At 41.4% G+C, this 17,175-nt stretch overlaps 1 protein-coding gene across 4 annotated transcripts in view; it reads left to right on the forward strand.

Moving 5' to 3' along the window:
• Positions 1-17,175, forward strand: part of hdac4 (histone deacetylase 4) — a 92,715-nt gene that overhangs the window by 52,380 nt on the left and 23,160 nt on the right. For all 4 annotated transcript variants that reach the window (XM_028433782.1, XM_028433781.1, XM_028433783.1 and 1 more), the window contains 12 exons: positions 40-185; positions 635-785; positions 2,276-2,396; positions 3,517-3,635; positions 8,450-8,578; positions 8,652-8,758; positions 8,962-9,081; positions 9,290-9,503; positions 9,712-9,929; positions 12,488-12,760; positions 13,900-14,086; positions 14,441-14,574. In XM_028433782.1, coding sequence (XP_028289583.1) covers positions 40-185; positions 635-785; positions 2,276-2,396; positions 3,517-3,635; positions 8,450-8,578; positions 8,652-8,758; positions 8,962-9,081; positions 9,290-9,503; positions 9,712-9,929; positions 12,488-12,760; positions 13,900-14,086; positions 14,441-14,574 — 1,919 coding nt within the window. The remainder of the gene's footprint in view (positions 1-39; positions 186-634; positions 786-2,275; positions 2,397-3,516; positions 3,636-8,449; positions 8,579-8,651; positions 8,759-8,961; positions 9,082-9,289; positions 9,504-9,711; positions 9,930-12,487; positions 12,761-13,899; positions 14,087-14,440; positions 14,575-17,175) is intronic.

Genomic DNA, 17,175 nt, shown 5'->3' on the forward strand with positions numbered 1-17,175 from the left:
TGGGCCTGATGCTCTAAATATCTTCAATACTTCCTACAGACCACCAAGAGCAGCTCCTGCAACAAGAGCTGGTGGCTCTCAAGCACAAGCAGCAGCTCCAGAGGCAGCTACTGATTGCGGAGTTTCAGAGGCAACATGAACAGCTGTCCCGGCAACATGAGGTCCAGCTACAGGAACATGTCAAGGTGAGGTGTTAGGATAGGAGATTGTCTCCTCTCCTCTGTTTGTGTGTCTAGTGTGTGAATAGAGCTACTGCAGGACTCAGCAGTAATGCAGCTTACAAAAGACAGGAGGAACAAGTGCATGTGTACATTTAAGTGGGTCTGGTGGTGTAACTTGATCCAGTGGCAGTATTTTGTTGCTTGGTTATCTCCCTGGGGACCTTAGCCTCAGTAAATTGTGTGTATGTGTGTATGTGTGTGTGTGCACTATAAGGCCTACTGCTGCTGAGACCACAAAGCCAATCAACAAGTATGAGCTGGGCTGAAAATAGCTCTGATGTATGTACCTTAAGGTGGCCGCTCATTGCTGAAAGTGGAAAATAATGTGAAAAACCATTGAAATTGCATATTATTTTCCATTCTAATGTCTTCTTATGCTTCTGTCAAAATCCCTGTGTCCTTCTCTCCTCTAGCACCAACAGGATTTACTGGCGCTCAAGCACCAACAAGAGCTGCTGGAGCATCACAGGAAGATAGAGCAACAACGCCATGAGCAGCAGCTGGAGAAGCAACAGCGGGAACAGAAACTCCAACTGCTCAAAAACAAGGAGAGGGGACAAGAGAGTGAGTATGAACTGCTAGAGAAGCAAAGAAAGGACAGAATATAACACATGCAGGACTGTAAACATCACTTCTAGTGTACTTCAGTGAGCGCCACATAAAGCTGTCATGTTTGACTGAGCATATCCCTCCCATGCTGTATACCGCCAACATCTGTTGTACCTGTGCTGAAACACGATGTGGTATTATCACAGCAGGAGTCAGAAAGACTGCGGACCCTTTTAACCCTTCTGTCACAGCACCTGTAGTGATGGCACAGCTGTCAGAACAGCCTGACCTCACACACACTCAACATAGGGAACATCAGAATAAGATGGCCAAGACAAGGTTAGAGGAGCAAGATACTGAAGACGCACACACACACACACATACACATCTCGAGTTCATAATTTCTTGTTCACAGTGTCATAACCATGGGAAAAAAGACTATTTAAATTTTCTGTAAAAGGTAATTGTGTCTACTCTCCACTAGATCATTGTTTCCTTTTTAAATAAATGACTATTTCCTGGATTTGATTATGATTCAGCTGCAAATGCTACTTGTACTGACAAAATAAATGCTTAAATGAGCTTGATCGAGATCTAAATCAGTGCTTTTACATAAGGTTTCCCCCTAAACCTTTTATTATTATGATGGAGCCACATTTAGAAGCATTATTTTCTGTCCGTAAAGCCCCGTTTATTAACTGTTCCGTACTGGCAAAGTGAGCCTACAAGTTTGACGTCTATGGAAATGGTTGTAAACAGAGGAAGCTTTGTTAAGTACCGCACTAAATTGCAAAGAAGGCATTCTCATAAAAGCCAATTTGCTTCAGTGGCAAAGTACTGGGGATGTCAGCACTTCCAGCTGCACCGTGATTTAGAGAACATATATTAGCTGTTGTCACATACTAAAATTACCACTTCCTTTCTCAAGCTCAACACATCACCTGTTATCGCTCCCACTGTCACATTCTAATAAAAACACCCCTGTTTTTTTTCTGTTTTCTCAAAGCACCTATTTTGTTTTTTGCTACATTTATTGCTCTCATCTTTCGGTTTCTCTTTTTTTTTTCTTCTCTATCCCTCCTTCTCGCTCACTCACCCGTGTCTTCCTCCCTGGGCAATTTGTTTGTAGCTGTGAAATGAGGGTGGTAATTGAGGAGAGACCAAGAGCTGAGTGAAACTCATGATGTGTGTCTTCGAGGCGAGTAACAATGCACTGCTGTCGTCTCTGTGGAATTCCAATGAAACTCTGATGCAAGATTGTGCACCCTGCTTATAGTTGTTAGAAACCCATTATCTGTCAGACTATGGATGGATATGGTTATAACCTTCACTTTACTGTCACAGATTGGGACCATAGGTACAATATCCAGAAGAAGCTCTCGGGCACGAACGTTTGCAGAAATGCAACACTGAAAATTTTGTTTTGATGTCAGGCAAAAGTGCTGTGTGTCTGTTTGTATGTGAACATTACAGATACATTTACTGTCGTCTGTGTCACTGTGTAGGTGCTGTCGCCAGTACAGAGGTAAAGATGCGACTTCAGGAATTTGTCCTGAACAAGAAGAAAGCGCTGGCTCAGCGAAACCTAAACCACTGTCTGCCCAGCGACCCACGCTACTGGTATGGGTGAGTGTCACCGCCCACCATTACAGAACCGCTTGTGGCTTGGAGTGTTATGTACAATACACCAATAAAGATGTTTAGTACAAAGCCTATATCAGGTTCATTCCAAAAAAACAGAAAAAAAGGTTTTTGCTTTTGTCAAAATCCCATTATTCGCAAGAATTATTTTCTTATTTGTTTCTATAAAATTCATGTTTATACTTATTTGAAGAACATCTGCTATAATGCAATAATATTCTGCCCATTTCTTATTATATCAGGAGTATTCATTAAAAAAAGTATAAACAAAAAGCCTAGCCATTAACAGCGTGTTATTTTTGTGAGAGATTCTGAGGATTTGCCTTTTATTATCCTAGCAAAGAAATAAAAACATGCCACACTAGGAAGAAAAATTAAAGTCATTGATGAGTGACATGAAAGTCTGTCATCATCATGGCTTTGCAAACATGGCGAGCCCTGTGGTGTTATGAGCCTCTGCTGTGTGGGCGTCTGTCGTTGATGTGCTTTTGTGTGCACATCAAGTTGCACCATTACATCAACGTTAGCCTCCCTGCAAAACTGCAGAGAAAAAATGTGAGAAGTTTTTTTTTTTTTTTTTACCCGTCAGTGATTGACAGCTGGTACATTTGCGTGCACGTACGTTTGAAGTGGGCAGAGAGGGAAAGACAATGGCACCTCTAGGCGCTTTAAATATTTGAAGAAGCTATAAGCTGCCGAACATTTCTGCTAAGGCAGGAGATGATGGAGACAATCTGATGGCTGTGCTTGTAGTAGCCCTATGTTACTGTTTGTTCTACCTGTTGGTATTCTCCACAGTTCTCCCATGCATGTATTTCCCCTTCATCTCTCACCTCTCTGCATTTTCAGCCAACCTTCAAACCAGAAACCAGACCTTGCCTTCTTCACTATTTTGTGCTGAAAACATACAAAGGATGCTCTTAGCTGTCCTACTTAGTTCAGACTATCTGTTCTAGTCCACTCTATGCTGTGTCTTTTAAAGTGTTGACCTTGGAGAAGGAAATAGAAGCTGTCTTTTTCACTTTCGCCATGTTAAACATGACCTCATTTGGACATCATGGGTAAAGTATGTTATACTGACCTTGTTTTTGTTCCTTTTTCGTAGAAAAACCCAGCATAGCTCTTTGGATCAGAGCTCTCCTCCACAAACAGCGTTGTCAGCGTACAATCACCCCATGCTGGGCACATATGATGCAAAAGATGACTTCCCTCTCCGCAAAACAGGTACAGAATTTTTTTACTTTTTTACATTCCTCCACTATTTCCTTTGCTTGTTGAAAATGGAACACTAATCTTCATCTTTCTAGCTTTAGTAACTGAAAGTCAAATTGACTTGTTAGGTTTTAAAGTCAGGACGCATGAGTCAGCCACCAGGGGATTAATGGAGCTCCTAATATATTCTTTAAAAAGAGGTACAAAAAGTTATTTCATGAAGTCTTTGACTCAATTTACTGTAAATGGGTGGGGGAAGATACTGGAACCACTCTCAATTAGAAAATACGAAATGTCGCCATAAGCCAAACGCTGTGTAAAAATATATATTTGCTTGTTTGCCTGCTGTAGGCTCCTTCACACAGAAGCTGACTAACACATTCAGTGACACTTCCTCGCAGGCGTCATAGATCATTCTGTTCAACAACTTGAAGCTACCTTTATGTGGTGTCCCTGAAGCTGTGTAAGACCACAGTTCCTGCCTTTCGGATGCATCACACTCTGTCCATCTGTCCTTTTTTATGTAAAGCCAAGCTGTGATTATTCACTTAGCGTCAGCAGCTGCTTTGGTGGTATTGCTGGCTGCTCTCACAGCTGGAGGCCAAACTCTGTGTACCCTGCACTCTTGCTCACCTGCTGTTAGCTGGAGGCAAGAATGATTTCACCTTTCAGGGACACTCAGACGTGATTAAGGGTTTCTTTCCTGAGACATGTTCACTATTTACAGATTAACAGCTGTTATTGAGCTATATAAAATGGTAGTTTTTTAAGGTATCTTTGTGTGCAGATGGGGATACAGGCTGCACAGTCACACACAGCTGTTACAGCATACATGGGTCAGATTAAACTGGCTGACAGAGATATGAACTGTGTTTAAGAGGAAGTGCATGACAGTGGTCACCACAGTTGTGCTCTTCTCTGACGTCTGGAACTGTCACGCATGACGTTTTTGCCCCATTTTGGTCGTGTCTCCATGTGAATTATAAATGTAAGTTAAAATCCTTTTTTTCTGTCAGACTCATTGAGACATACAGTATATTACAGGGGGTCATTGTCCAAGTCTGAGAGGCTTTGTGATAGTGGCTCCTAGAACACAGAGGGCCACTTTGAATGCTGTGACAGGAAGTCTGTAAGGCCTTCCTGACAGAGGCAGACTTGTAGTGCTGACCTCCTTTTCTCCCTCACTTTTTCACACACAGACATTTCTATAACTATACAGGATACGCTGTTCATGTTCTTGGTTTTATCCAAAACATAGCATGGGTGTCTCAGCCACCCTTCTGTCATTACTCTTTTTATTCTTGTGATTAAAATCATCTGTGCTCATGTATTTGGAGCTGTTTTTCTCCCAGTCGTCACTGATTGCTACACGTGTTTGTGGACAGTTAATACTTTCTGATATGTAATTAAACCCAACTAGTAAAAGCCTGGTATTTTATACCACTGTAAATGTCAGACTGTGTTTTGCTTAATGGCATTTAAATTGGAAGTGCTGGTACACTCATCTGTTGTTCTGGCATGTTGTTAGTGACAGTTAAATAGCTGCAATGTAAAAATCACCACCTGCTCCTCCGCCCACCTAACACTTATATAACACTCTGATTTGACAACTATCAGTAAGGAAGGTCACCGATTTTAATGACCTTGTGCAACCTCCATGAGAAGTATTATTATAACTGTTGAGGGGAAAAGCTCTTTATTTGTGCACTAAAGAGCTGTTCACATTATTTTGATGTTGCAAGTGTCTTTTGGAGGAGAATCAATGGCTTTTTAATCACAATTCCCTGTTTCCGCTCTGGTTTATTTGCTTTCATATCTTTGAGAAAATGTTAAAATGAGACAAATCCATCTGTCGCCTATATGTATATCCGTCTGCTTATGTCCATCTAATCTCATTTATCTAATGTATCATCCATATATGATGTTTCTCGGAAGCTCCATTGATGAGTTTCAGCAAACTACCCTATTGATTTCCATAAATCTTCCTCCCCGCCTGCCTTTCATTGGCAGAGCAGCACGGCTTCCCCCAGCATGACTTGGAGCTCGGGGCTCCTATCTGTCAAAACAGATGAGCAGCTGATCAATATGTTTTGAATCGGGACAGCCAATTTCCTCGTCAGCTACCTATTGAAATATTAAATACCACTTATAAAGACATTTAATTTGGATTTTGTACAGCCTTGTAGTGTAAGAGTGCGATTTATTTCTGTCTTGAATAGCTTTGTGTTACACAAAAACACAAACACATACAAAAGAGAAACAATGCAGCAATGTCTCTGAGTTATAATCCAGACTTTTGGGTACATTTAATATATAAAATGTAGCTTGGACTCAGGAATGTTGTAGTGTTTTTATTCAGTTGTACACCTGGTTAATCTGTCTCCTTGCAATGAGTGTCCTTTACATTAACCACAGAAGAAGACACAGTGTTACCTGACGTCATGTCTGGAGAGGTTGTAAAGCTAGAAAAGACAGAAATACTGCCTTTTCTAGGTCAACAGCATCTTATGAAGGACAACAACCTATGCTGTGATGAGACAGCATGTTAACCATAGCCAATGGCTGCTTGCAGTGTACCTGTAAAGGTTCAACAATGAAGCAGAGAGGAAGTCATTCCAGGGAAGAGAGAGCGAGATGGGGAAATTAGTGGAGGTGAGAAAAGGGAGGGGATGGATGGAGGTGAAGGAGGGAGAAAGGGCTGCGGTAAAATGCCAGCATCAGCAGTAAAAACCAGTCTGGGCCCTCTGCAGAGTGTGTTCGCACGTGTGCACACTGATGGTGCTTTTGCCCAGTCGGCATTAACACCCTTCAAAGTCACTGCGTCCTGAGGTGAACACCCCCACGGCGGGTCACTTCACCCTCCTTCTCTGTCTCCTTTACTGCACTACTATCATCCTACTAATCTCCCAGTTCTGCCTTTGATCTAGCTAGTCTCACACTAACCACTCTTTTTATTTGTCCATTTCATTATCACTCAGCGAGGACACAACCTTGAACACCCCTCTCTCCTTCCACTTTATTACCCCTGTGAGCCTTGTTTCACCAGATTATTTACTTTTGCCACACACAGATGGCTATTAGGTGTACAGTGACATTATGTAATATTATGCTGAATAGATATAATCAGGATGAACCTAGAAGAATAATAAACCATCACACAATCCAAAGTTTCAGCGACGAGATAACCACTGGTGTAACCATTGCCATAAGTGACAATACATAAAGGATCATTCCACTTATTGCATGGTTAGTTGGTAAGTTAACACAAAACGTTCCCATTTAACACACAGCAACAATCTCTTTTGCATCACAAGATGCTTTCTTTAGAAATAGCAAACCAAAGAAAGCCATGATTAACCAATCAGAATCCAAATACTCCAAAATACATCATCAAATGGCAACTCTCAAATAGCATACCTACATCACTAATACTAAATACTAATAAACATCAAATTAATAATACATCATGAATGCATGAATGTCAAATTATACAACTCAGCTTGCAATAGAAGAAAATTAAACTTTCATGCTCTGTGATCCTTCACTCATAGTTATCCTTCTCCTATTGTCTCCTCCACTTCAGCTAATGCATAGCATATTATCCTGACCCACCCCTTCCCTCCTAACAAAGACATTGGAAGAGTGCCGTCCACTTAGAAGAAGCTCTTTTTTTAAATAATTGAGTTTCATCGCTTCAGCAGCATTGTTCCTCTTAAAATTGAGAGTGCATTTGACAGAGTACTTAGACATTATAGATTCACAGTAGGTCTTTTCATCCCCACTGACCAGGAGGGTTAATGAGAGCGTGCAGCTCTTTGAAGTACTTTAAAACTCTCTGCTTCATCCTACCTTGATTAGCATTCCTGGGTTTGTAATGACCTAAAATCAGTCTTCTGATACAGAATAAATCACCACAGTACACAAAGAGAATCAATTGCTTACACTTGGCTGTACCAAAAGAGGCCACCTCATTCTCTGAGGCTAATGAACGTGGCACAGTCTGTTTGATACAAGGTCATGGGACGAGCATAGGGCCAATCGCTGGTCAACCGTCTAATTGCTTTAACTAATTGAGAGGAAGGAAGCCAGTGGCAGAGGGAATAAAACTGCCAGTGTTTGGTATAGTCTGGCTGAAAGACACGAATGCTAGATTGTCCATAAAATGCCAGGCACTTTTCCTGATGTTTCCCAGAATACAGTGCACGCTCGCCGCCTTGCCTCCCCAGCAGACAGAGAATCAGAACAGTAGCATCTGCTTACCAGCACAATCTTAGTAAATATAGAACCAGACACACACATCATATGCATGCGAACACACATGAAGATACACACAAACAGTTGTTTTTGTGTGTGTAATTGGAAGTGTCTGGAAACAAGAAGTGTTCATTAGCAGAGTGTGGAGGCAGCATCATTAAGCGTGGGGTCAAGAAAGCTGCCAGTTGGCTGCTTCCCCTGTTGTTGCCGTGCTTCCCACTGTCACATGGTGATGGCTAACCTCAGCTCCCAAATCTGTCGGCCAGCGCATACAGTGTGGCTGGCCTATAGGGACGAGCTCATTAGCACCACTACATGCCAACGAACAAGCTCCCACTTGTGCGACCCAGCAATCCACCACAAGTCTCAGTACCACCAGAGTAACAGCTTAGAGGGCTGTCATTTTTTATGTTGCTAATTCAGGCTGTAACACATTATTATATTTAGAATGACTGGCTCACTTGGACTTGGGAACACTTAGCCTCACTCTCTCCATTTACATAGGGTAAAATAACAGATATTGACTTGAATACATCTTCTCCAGCTTATTCAATCTGTTTGTGTTTTGTCAGCTTCCGAGCCCAACCTGAAGCTTCGCTCCAGGCTAAAGCAGAAGGTGACAGAGCGCCGTAGCAGCCCTCTGCTCCGCAGGAAAGATGGACCCATCACTACTGCAAAGAAGCGTTCCCTAGATGTAGCTGGTAGGCTTACTTGTCACAGCATTTCACCAGTTTAGAAAAAAAACATCTAATATCAATTCTCTATGTATTCTAGAATCTTTCTGCAACAGTGCACCAGGATCAGGTCCTAGCTCCCCCAACAACAGCTCCAGTAACATCCCCAATGAGAATGGGGTCACGATCTCCAGCAGCCCAGGAGAGGTAAAAAGCACTGGCGGCACACTGTGTGTGTATGAGTCTATATGTGCCTGGTGTTGTCTTTAATCCAGATAGTTGAAGAGGAGATATGCAAAGGATGTATGCGTTTATGTTTGTGAGAGAGGCAAAGTAATGTTTGCCTTTGGGCAATAATGTCGGCTTTGTACAGTAGTAGCAGTGATGTTGGTGTAAATGTGTGTGTCCAGACTTCCCTGCTTCAAAGGTTGGCAGCAAGAGAAGGCTCAGTCAGCCAGCTCTCTCTCTACACATCACCTTCTCTGCCCAACATCACCTTGGGACTGCCAGCCACAGGCCCCGCTAACACTGTGAGTACAGTTAACACATATTATACAGTATAACACTAATTATAAAGAATCTTGAAGGTTTCTTCCTCTCTCTCCTTCTCACTGGCTTTCTGGTTCATTTGACCCTTCTGTCTCTCTTTCTGGCCTTCTTCCCCCCCTCTCTCTCTCTCTCTCTCCCCCTGCCTGCTTCTTTTTCCACCCCTTGTATCCCAATTCCCACTTATTGTAGGTGGTATCAGGACACCAAGATGGTGAGAGTCATCTGGCATTGCCTGCGTTACAGCAGGGTATTCCACTGGTCCCTCCTTTTTTGCCCACTGCCCACCTGCCCTCCTACTTGGCGTCTTCTGCACTAGACAGAGAGGGCACTGGAGGGGGCACAGCTGGTCACAACCCCCTCCTCCAACACATGGTGCTGCTGGAGCAGAGCCACAGTCCAATGGGTCAGTATTCTCTGGTAGATTTACAGTATTATCTTTCTACTTTTCAGCCCATCAGTGGCTTGTGTTTGTATTATTAACACTGCCTGGACCAGGAATTTAATGTGACAATGTGTAACCTATTGTAATATCTACAGTCTTCTTTTCTAGCATATTAAATTTATTCAAAACCATAACTAGTATTTTCTGCATTCACTCTTGTTTGATGTAGTTGGTTTGGGGGGCCTACCACTACCGTCCCCCTCCGTCTCTAAGCTGGTGCGGGGCCACCGTCCCCTGGGGAGAACCCAGTCGGCCCCTCTTCCTCAGCAGCAGGGTGGACAAGCCCAGGCTCTGCAGCAGCTGGTTGTCCAACAGCAACATCAACAGTTCCTAGAGAAGCACAAACAACTGTTCCAGCAGCAGCAGCAGCAGCACATCATCAACAAGGTATCTGTGTGTGAATGAAAACTGTAACATGTGAGCAGCTGGGGCAGAACAACCAGCTATATATGTAAGTGTATGCATGGTGCGTGCGTTTGAGTTGTAGGAGTTTTGTCTGCTTGACACTGATTTTGTTAATGTCTGTGAGTCCTGTCTTTTTTCTAAGAGCGCGATGAATCAGCCTGCAATCAGCAAGTCTTTTAGCCAGTTTTTCTTGTCGGCATGTGTCCCTACTTCTCCCTGTCACCCTGGCAACTGTGCACTAGAGGAAGCTGCCTCCATCTATGTTCACACAGGAAATGTGACTCACTACACCATTGTGGAAGTGTGTGTGTGTGCAAGGTTGTGTGTGGATTTGCAGAATCATCAGGTCATTGTAAGGAAGGAGTTTGTGGATGTTTGGTTATGCCTTCATAGTGTGTGTCCTATGGTGATCCCTCTGCTAGAGGCTATTGTAAGTTCAGCTAATTAAAACAAGCTCGGGTGTAAAACCAGCAAAACAATTGGAGAAAAAAAGTTATTAAGTTTAGATTTCACACAAGGTTGTGGCTGTTTTCTTATTAATTGTTATATATGAAACATTTTTCATATGCTGGTTTTGCTCCTACTATTCAGTATAGATAAAGCATGCTATATTTGTCTCAGCATGCATAGAACTTTGCCCTGACAGGCTAGAATTATCACCTAGATCACACACACGCACACACACTCTCTCTAGTGTTTCAATGAAAGGCAGCCTGTCAACTGAATTAAATGACCACCTGAGGTGGTCATTTAATTAACAAATGAACGGTGTTACGCATTACTCAAAAAAGCCCTGATGCATTGTGTGACATTTCCACACAAATGTCAGTTTCCGTTCACTTGATGACAGACCATAGGCAGCTCATATTACAAGGGCCCGACGAGAAGCATTTAAATGAATGATTTTACCAGTATTTATTCTACTCTACGTGGTACCAAAAGCAGAAATCTGTCGTAAAAACTTTGATAAATGATGTAATACTGGCACAGGTGATACTCAGTCGAAGTTTCAAATTAATTGTTTCAGAAGACAATTCAAATTAGGGAAAAAAGCAAAAATAGTTTTTATTTCCTGTACTGTTTACAGGAGAGTTGCGTTTTATTTAACTGGATACCTTTAAATGGAGTGAAGATTCAAAAATATATAAATGCTGCAAATCAGGTGCTAAAAGCCACAACACACTTACTGTGTGAGACAGCAGCATGATACTTTTTGATAAGGACTGTGGCTGCCATTAACTGATCCTAAAACTATTGCTATGTGTACCCCAATGATAAAGGTTTTAATTCTTTTTATCCATTTACTCTTGATCATCTCCCTCTCTCAAGTAAAATGTGATTGCAGTCTCCCTTTCCATCTTTATTCACAGTTTTTTTCAGTCAAGTCAGCAATGAAAGGGGGCCCCTTCCTGAAAACTTCAAATCTGGCATTAACAGCAGCAGAAAAAAAAGAGGAATGAAAGAATCTTGATGTTGTTCCAACCTGAGCCTGCTGCCTACCATTAATTACCTGAGACAGCTAAAGCAACGCTCACATAACGTTGTGCATTCGTTAGACTGTGTGAGAGAGAAAGAGGTAGATACATAGAGTCAACTAGTGTCAAGTGTTTGTGTATACAACCACCTCCCCTTTCCACCTCTTTGACCTCTCGTCATCTTCCAGCTGATTTAACATGCTTATTTAGTGTCTGCCCCACTTATGGTTCATATTCCAGCAACTATTTCCTCTGTTAAAAAGAAGAGGTCAAAAAAGGGAAAGGGAGCCAAACAAGAGAGAAAGGAAGAGCACGAATGAGTGCAGCAGGGCTGGATGGGTGTTTTGAGTTTGTTTGGAGAAGAGGGACTGGGATGAGGCAAGAGCCTGCTCTCTGACGTCAATGGACTGTTCCCTGGGCAGCATGCCAGCCAAGTGTGTGTGTGTGCATATGTGAGTGTGTGTTCATGCGCAAACAGTGGTCCAGTCCAATCATGACCTGCACATCAAGGTTAAGGTCTTTGACGACAGGGACAGGGACAGCTGCCACAACAAGATTACTACACTGGTCCCTCTCCATTTCTTCCACTCTTTCTCCCTTGGGTCCTCTGCTTTGTTGTTCTTTTTTTTTCTACAGGTTCAGACAAGGCGAACTTGGCCATATGAATTACAAATAGTCACAGAGATCCTTCCAGGAGCTTTTAAAACAAATAACCAATGATAGTCCAGAGTACAGTTAAAGTTTATCTCCAAAAGTAAGCAGGCCTGGCTAATGTTAGCTTTTGTTTGATTAAACTGAAGGTCTTTTACATTGTCTTTGTACTCAAACTGATCGGTCGGCTATTTTTGGAATAAAAAACATCAGTAGACCAGAAGTTTGATAAAGCGAAGCCAACTGTCTTGCTTTCTATATTGCTGTCCCAGAGATATAACTTGTTGAGCTCAAGTTATCTTATATGACTTTTTTATACTTTAATTTCACAGCTTTCATTCTCTAATCTTGCCCTGACAGTGCCTGAAAGTATGGCACCATGAAAATTATACCACACTTCTTTTCATATTCTAGATTATGTCCAAGCCCGGTGATCAGATCTCAGCTGCAGGCTCTGGTGCCTCAGGGCCAGGAAGGCAGCACCAGAGTCACCCAGAGGAGACAGAAGAGGAGCTCAGGGAGCACCAGGGACTCTCCTCATCCTCGTCATCCTCCTCTTCTACCTCTGCACCAGAGACAGGGTTGCTACGGGGGCTCATCATCAAGCAGGAGCCTCCAGACCCACAGGAGCAGGAAGAGAGAGAGCAGAGGGAGAGACAGGCCGAGCAGGATTTCCTGTTCAAACAGGTAAGGATGATGGGTGGAGAGGATAAGTGTAGTTGGAAGGAGTAGTTGGAGAAGATGCAGGCGAAGAAGAAAAGAAAGAGGGGAGAAAACCAGGAATGGTATGTAGGTGCTATGAAGGACTTCTGCTCTGAAATACAGAATAGTGATTTACAAATCCCATCATAAGTGTGGTAATTTGGAAGGAAAAGCAAATGGATGGAAACAGCCTGACAGCAGTGACAGATGGAGCTTGTAGTGACTGACTGAAACATTACACTCTACATTCGCTCTGCCTTTCTTTCTCACTGAATAACCAGCCCACTTTTAGCATTTCTTCTCATTTTTTTTTATCCAAGTAGCACAAAGCACACTCTCTGTGTACCTTGTATTATCAGGTTAGGACACGTAGATCATCCAAAAACTCCACTTGACACAATAATTTTCTAATACGCTTTACTCTTCTGTGGATGCATATACAAAGTATATGTAGTTTTTCTTTGCTCAAACTCGTGCACAATCGGGACAACGTGTCCTCATCTGTCCAGCCCATCCCTACTGTCCGCTCAGCCAAATTCAATCAGGCACTCCTCTCACTGTCGCCATGGCGCCCATAGTGTAGCCGACACACCCATCTGGACAGAACAACAGGACTGCAAGTCTTGTGTTTTGAGTGACAGAACTGAAATATTTAATGTAGGTATCAGGTGCAGATACATTAAAAGTCTACATTAAGTCTGCGTTCCATCACCTGATCAATCATTTTGTGTTCTTTTTTGTGAGCAGTTGTATAATTTTGAGGTGACTATATTGGAATAATGAGGACAATTGGTCAGTAAAGATTAAAGTGGTTTTAGGTGCTTTTTTAAATCAAGAGTCAAATGCAAACAAGCTATTATTAGCTTATGCTAAATAACCTGTTATTTCAATGATTTAACATGTCTTGCTTCATCATATCTCTGGGATTAATACAGTATCTAAAATAAAAAAAAATATATAGGATACTATATGGCTTGTAACACAATATCTTTATGAAAGCAGGTTACATGTGTAGTGTAGCAGCTTGGAATGTGCATGTATTTAGTGCCATCTTCTGGCATGATAAATATATTGCAGTTCAACTCCACATATTGTTTTCTGTGCGTGTTTGGGTGTGAGAGCAGCAGGCGTTGCTGTTAGAACAGCAGAGGATCCATCAGTTGAGGAACTACCAAGCCTCCATGGAAGCAGCTGGGTTATCAGTCAGCTTCGCTGGACACCGCCCCCTGTCCAGAGCCCAGTCTTCCCCAGCCTCTGCCTCCTTTCCCCTGGTAGTACAGGAGCCACCAGCCAAGCCCCGGTTTACTACAGGTCTGTGGAAAATAAATAAAAAGTCACTTACATACACACAGTGCATAATGAGGCGTGTACACATTGTTTCATTGTGAAATCGAGTGGTAAACACCTATAAGGAAACATACCTTTATCCTGGGGATTGCAAGTTCAAAGAACTTTCATGAAAATATACAACATGATGAGCCAGCATACAGTAGCTGTGTGTGCATAGCGCTGTTGAAATTTATTACACAGAATCACCACATTTTGTTCAGTAATCATAGCATGACTTGCAGTGTAATTGTATGGACTTTGTTGGACAGCTGTATTTATCCATGTTGTCAAAGATCCATAATTGTCTTCTTATGTAAAGGTGTGTACATTTTCCAGGTCTGGTGTATGACTCTTTGATGCAGAAACACCAGTGTATGTGTGGCAACACCACCAGTCATCCAGAACATGCAGGCCGCATTCAGAGTATCTGGTCCAGACTACAGGAAACAGGCCTGAGGGCACACTGTGAGGTAAGGCCAGCAGCTTCACTGTTAAAATGCATACATGTATGTTATTTTCCTGTTGGTGTTTCCTTTGTTTTTGTTGGTGTTTTTGGTTGGTCTTTGTCCATAGTGCAGGTTTTTACTACAACCAGAAGGGGGCAGTGTTAATCCATTTTTCTTTAACCCTCATGCGTTGTTCGGGACATTTTTGTCCTCTGAGAGAAATTTTTCTGTTTATTTTGGCCATAACTTTGTCAATATGTGGACAAATTGAATCATTTTTCCTCAATAAGCTTAATTTTACATAAATTTTGTTAATATGATTTTAAAATTTTTCATAGGTCAACGGTACACTGTGGGCAAATTTTACCCCCTAATGTGTTGTTCGGGGACAAAAACGTCCCCTAACTTTAACGGTTTTAAAAATATATTAGATAAATATTTTTTTGAAATTTTTTTGCATAGACCTTTTAATTAACTTCAGTTCTAATCAACAGTAGTGAAAAAATCATTTTCCCCCAGGATTTTAACCCTTTAATCACCAATTTTATAAGGGGTGGTGCTGAAAATTGAAAAAAAAAACACACAAAATGGCTCATTTTTAATAGAAAAGGTGAATGTGGACTGGATTCTTTTTAACCTTTATTATAGTCTTGGTCATGTCAAACATCAGTAAAAAAATTGACTTTATTGCATTATTAGTTTTTGCACAGCACTGGATTTTCTTTTTTTCTCCCATTTTGTCCCATAGACTTACATTATAAACACACTTTTTTTGACTGCACAGCCATGGCACTAAATAATCATGCATTCTTGATTGTTGGTGGTTTACCCTGTTGGTAGGAGGTAACATTTGTGATTTTTACAGTTAACAACTTAATTACCATATTAACCCTTTACCTGCAGGCCTGTGCTCATGTACTGTAGTTTCTGGCTTAAGTATATGGAGTTATAGGGAGTATTTTAGCACATAATTGTGTGTCTACACACTGTGTGTGTATGTTAGAGAGGAAGAGAGCCATTTGCACACTGTCAGGGAAGGAAAGTCAGGAAAATAAAGTTACTAAGTAAGTGAAGTGTACCTAATTCAGACGTACAACGGCAATGCATAAGCATGTAAAATGAAAACATCCAGGAGTTCTGGCGTCTGAAGTTGTGGATGGGTAAAATAGCTGTTTTTTTTTTTTTTTTTAGCTTTCGGAAAACACGTCCTCCAGTAGAGTGACTTTACTTTTAGGTTAGTGTCTCAGTTGAGATCACTGAATTAGTCTAAGTGAGGTCTAAGTGCCCCTTTTCCATGGTGTGTTGCGCTCCACACGACCATACGTACATGTGCATGTTACTAAATAGACACCATAGATAGATAACTTGATAACATAATAAATAATCATTGACTAACCAAATCTAATCTACAGTTTAGTCCCCTACTAAAATTAGTATTAAAAGTAGTTTAGTAAAGTAAAGTAAAGTAAATTTGTTGCAGCCCTAAAAGTAAGTGCCGGGCCCTTTGATGCTGAGAGGTTCAGACTAAACAAAACAAAAACACTAGTGGACTTGCATGCATCCTCCTGGTCATTTAATGGTGACAAGAGCAGCAAGCAGCATGAAGAGAGGATTCACTTGTGCATGAGTGAAGGATTCACTTGTGAACGAATGAAGGATTCGCTTGTGAACAAGTGACGGATCTACTTGTGCAGCCTTCACAGCTTCACAGCCTGGCCCTTCATAGAGCCAGGCTGCACAATCATTTCCAGAGATTGTGCACAAGTGAATCCTCTCTTCATGTTGCTTTCTGCTCTTCTCACCATCAAATGACCACAAGGTCACATGTAAGACCACTTGCCTTTTTGTTTTGTTTAGTCTGCACCTGTAGACATCAAAGGGCCACACGTGCATAGCAACACTTTCTTTGTTTTTGTTTACTATGAAGACTCTGTGGTTGTGTGTACTCACAGACAACAAGATCAGTGTGCAAATGGCTCTCTTCCTCTCTAACATACACACACAGTGTGTAGACACACAATTATGTGCTAAAATACTCCCTATAACTCCATATACAAGCCAGAAACTACACTACATGAGCACAGGCCTGCAGGTAAAGGGTTAATATGGTAATTAAGTTGTTAACTGTAAAATCACAAATGTTACCTCCTACCAACAGGGTAAACCACCAACAATCAAGAATGCATGATTATGTAGTGCCATGGCTGTGCAGTCAAAAAAAGTGTGTTTATAATGTAAGTCTATGGGACAAAATGGGAGAAAAAAAGAAAATCCAGTGCTGTGCAAAAACTAATAATGCAATAAAGTCAATTTTTTTACTGATGTTTGACATGACCAAGACTGTAATAAAGGTTCAAAAGAATCCAGTCCACATTCACCTTTTCTATTAAAAATGAGCCATTTTGTGTTTTTTTTTTTCAATTTTCAGCACCACCCCTCATAAAATTGGTGATTAAAGGGTTAAAATCCTGGGGGAAAATGATTTTTTCACTACTGTTGATTAGAACTGAAGTTAATGAAAAGGTCTATGCAAAAAAAATTCAAAAATATATTTATCTAATATATTTTTAAAACCGTTAAAGTTGGGGGACGTTTTTGTCCCTGAACAACACATTAGGGAGAAAA

Source organism: Parambassis ranga, chromosome 21 (genome assembly GCF_900634625.1).
Source record: "Parambassis ranga chromosome 21, fParRan2.1, whole genome shotgun sequence".
In the NCBI taxonomy this organism is placed as follows: Eukaryota; Metazoa; Chordata; class Actinopteri; family Ambassidae; genus Parambassis; species Parambassis ranga.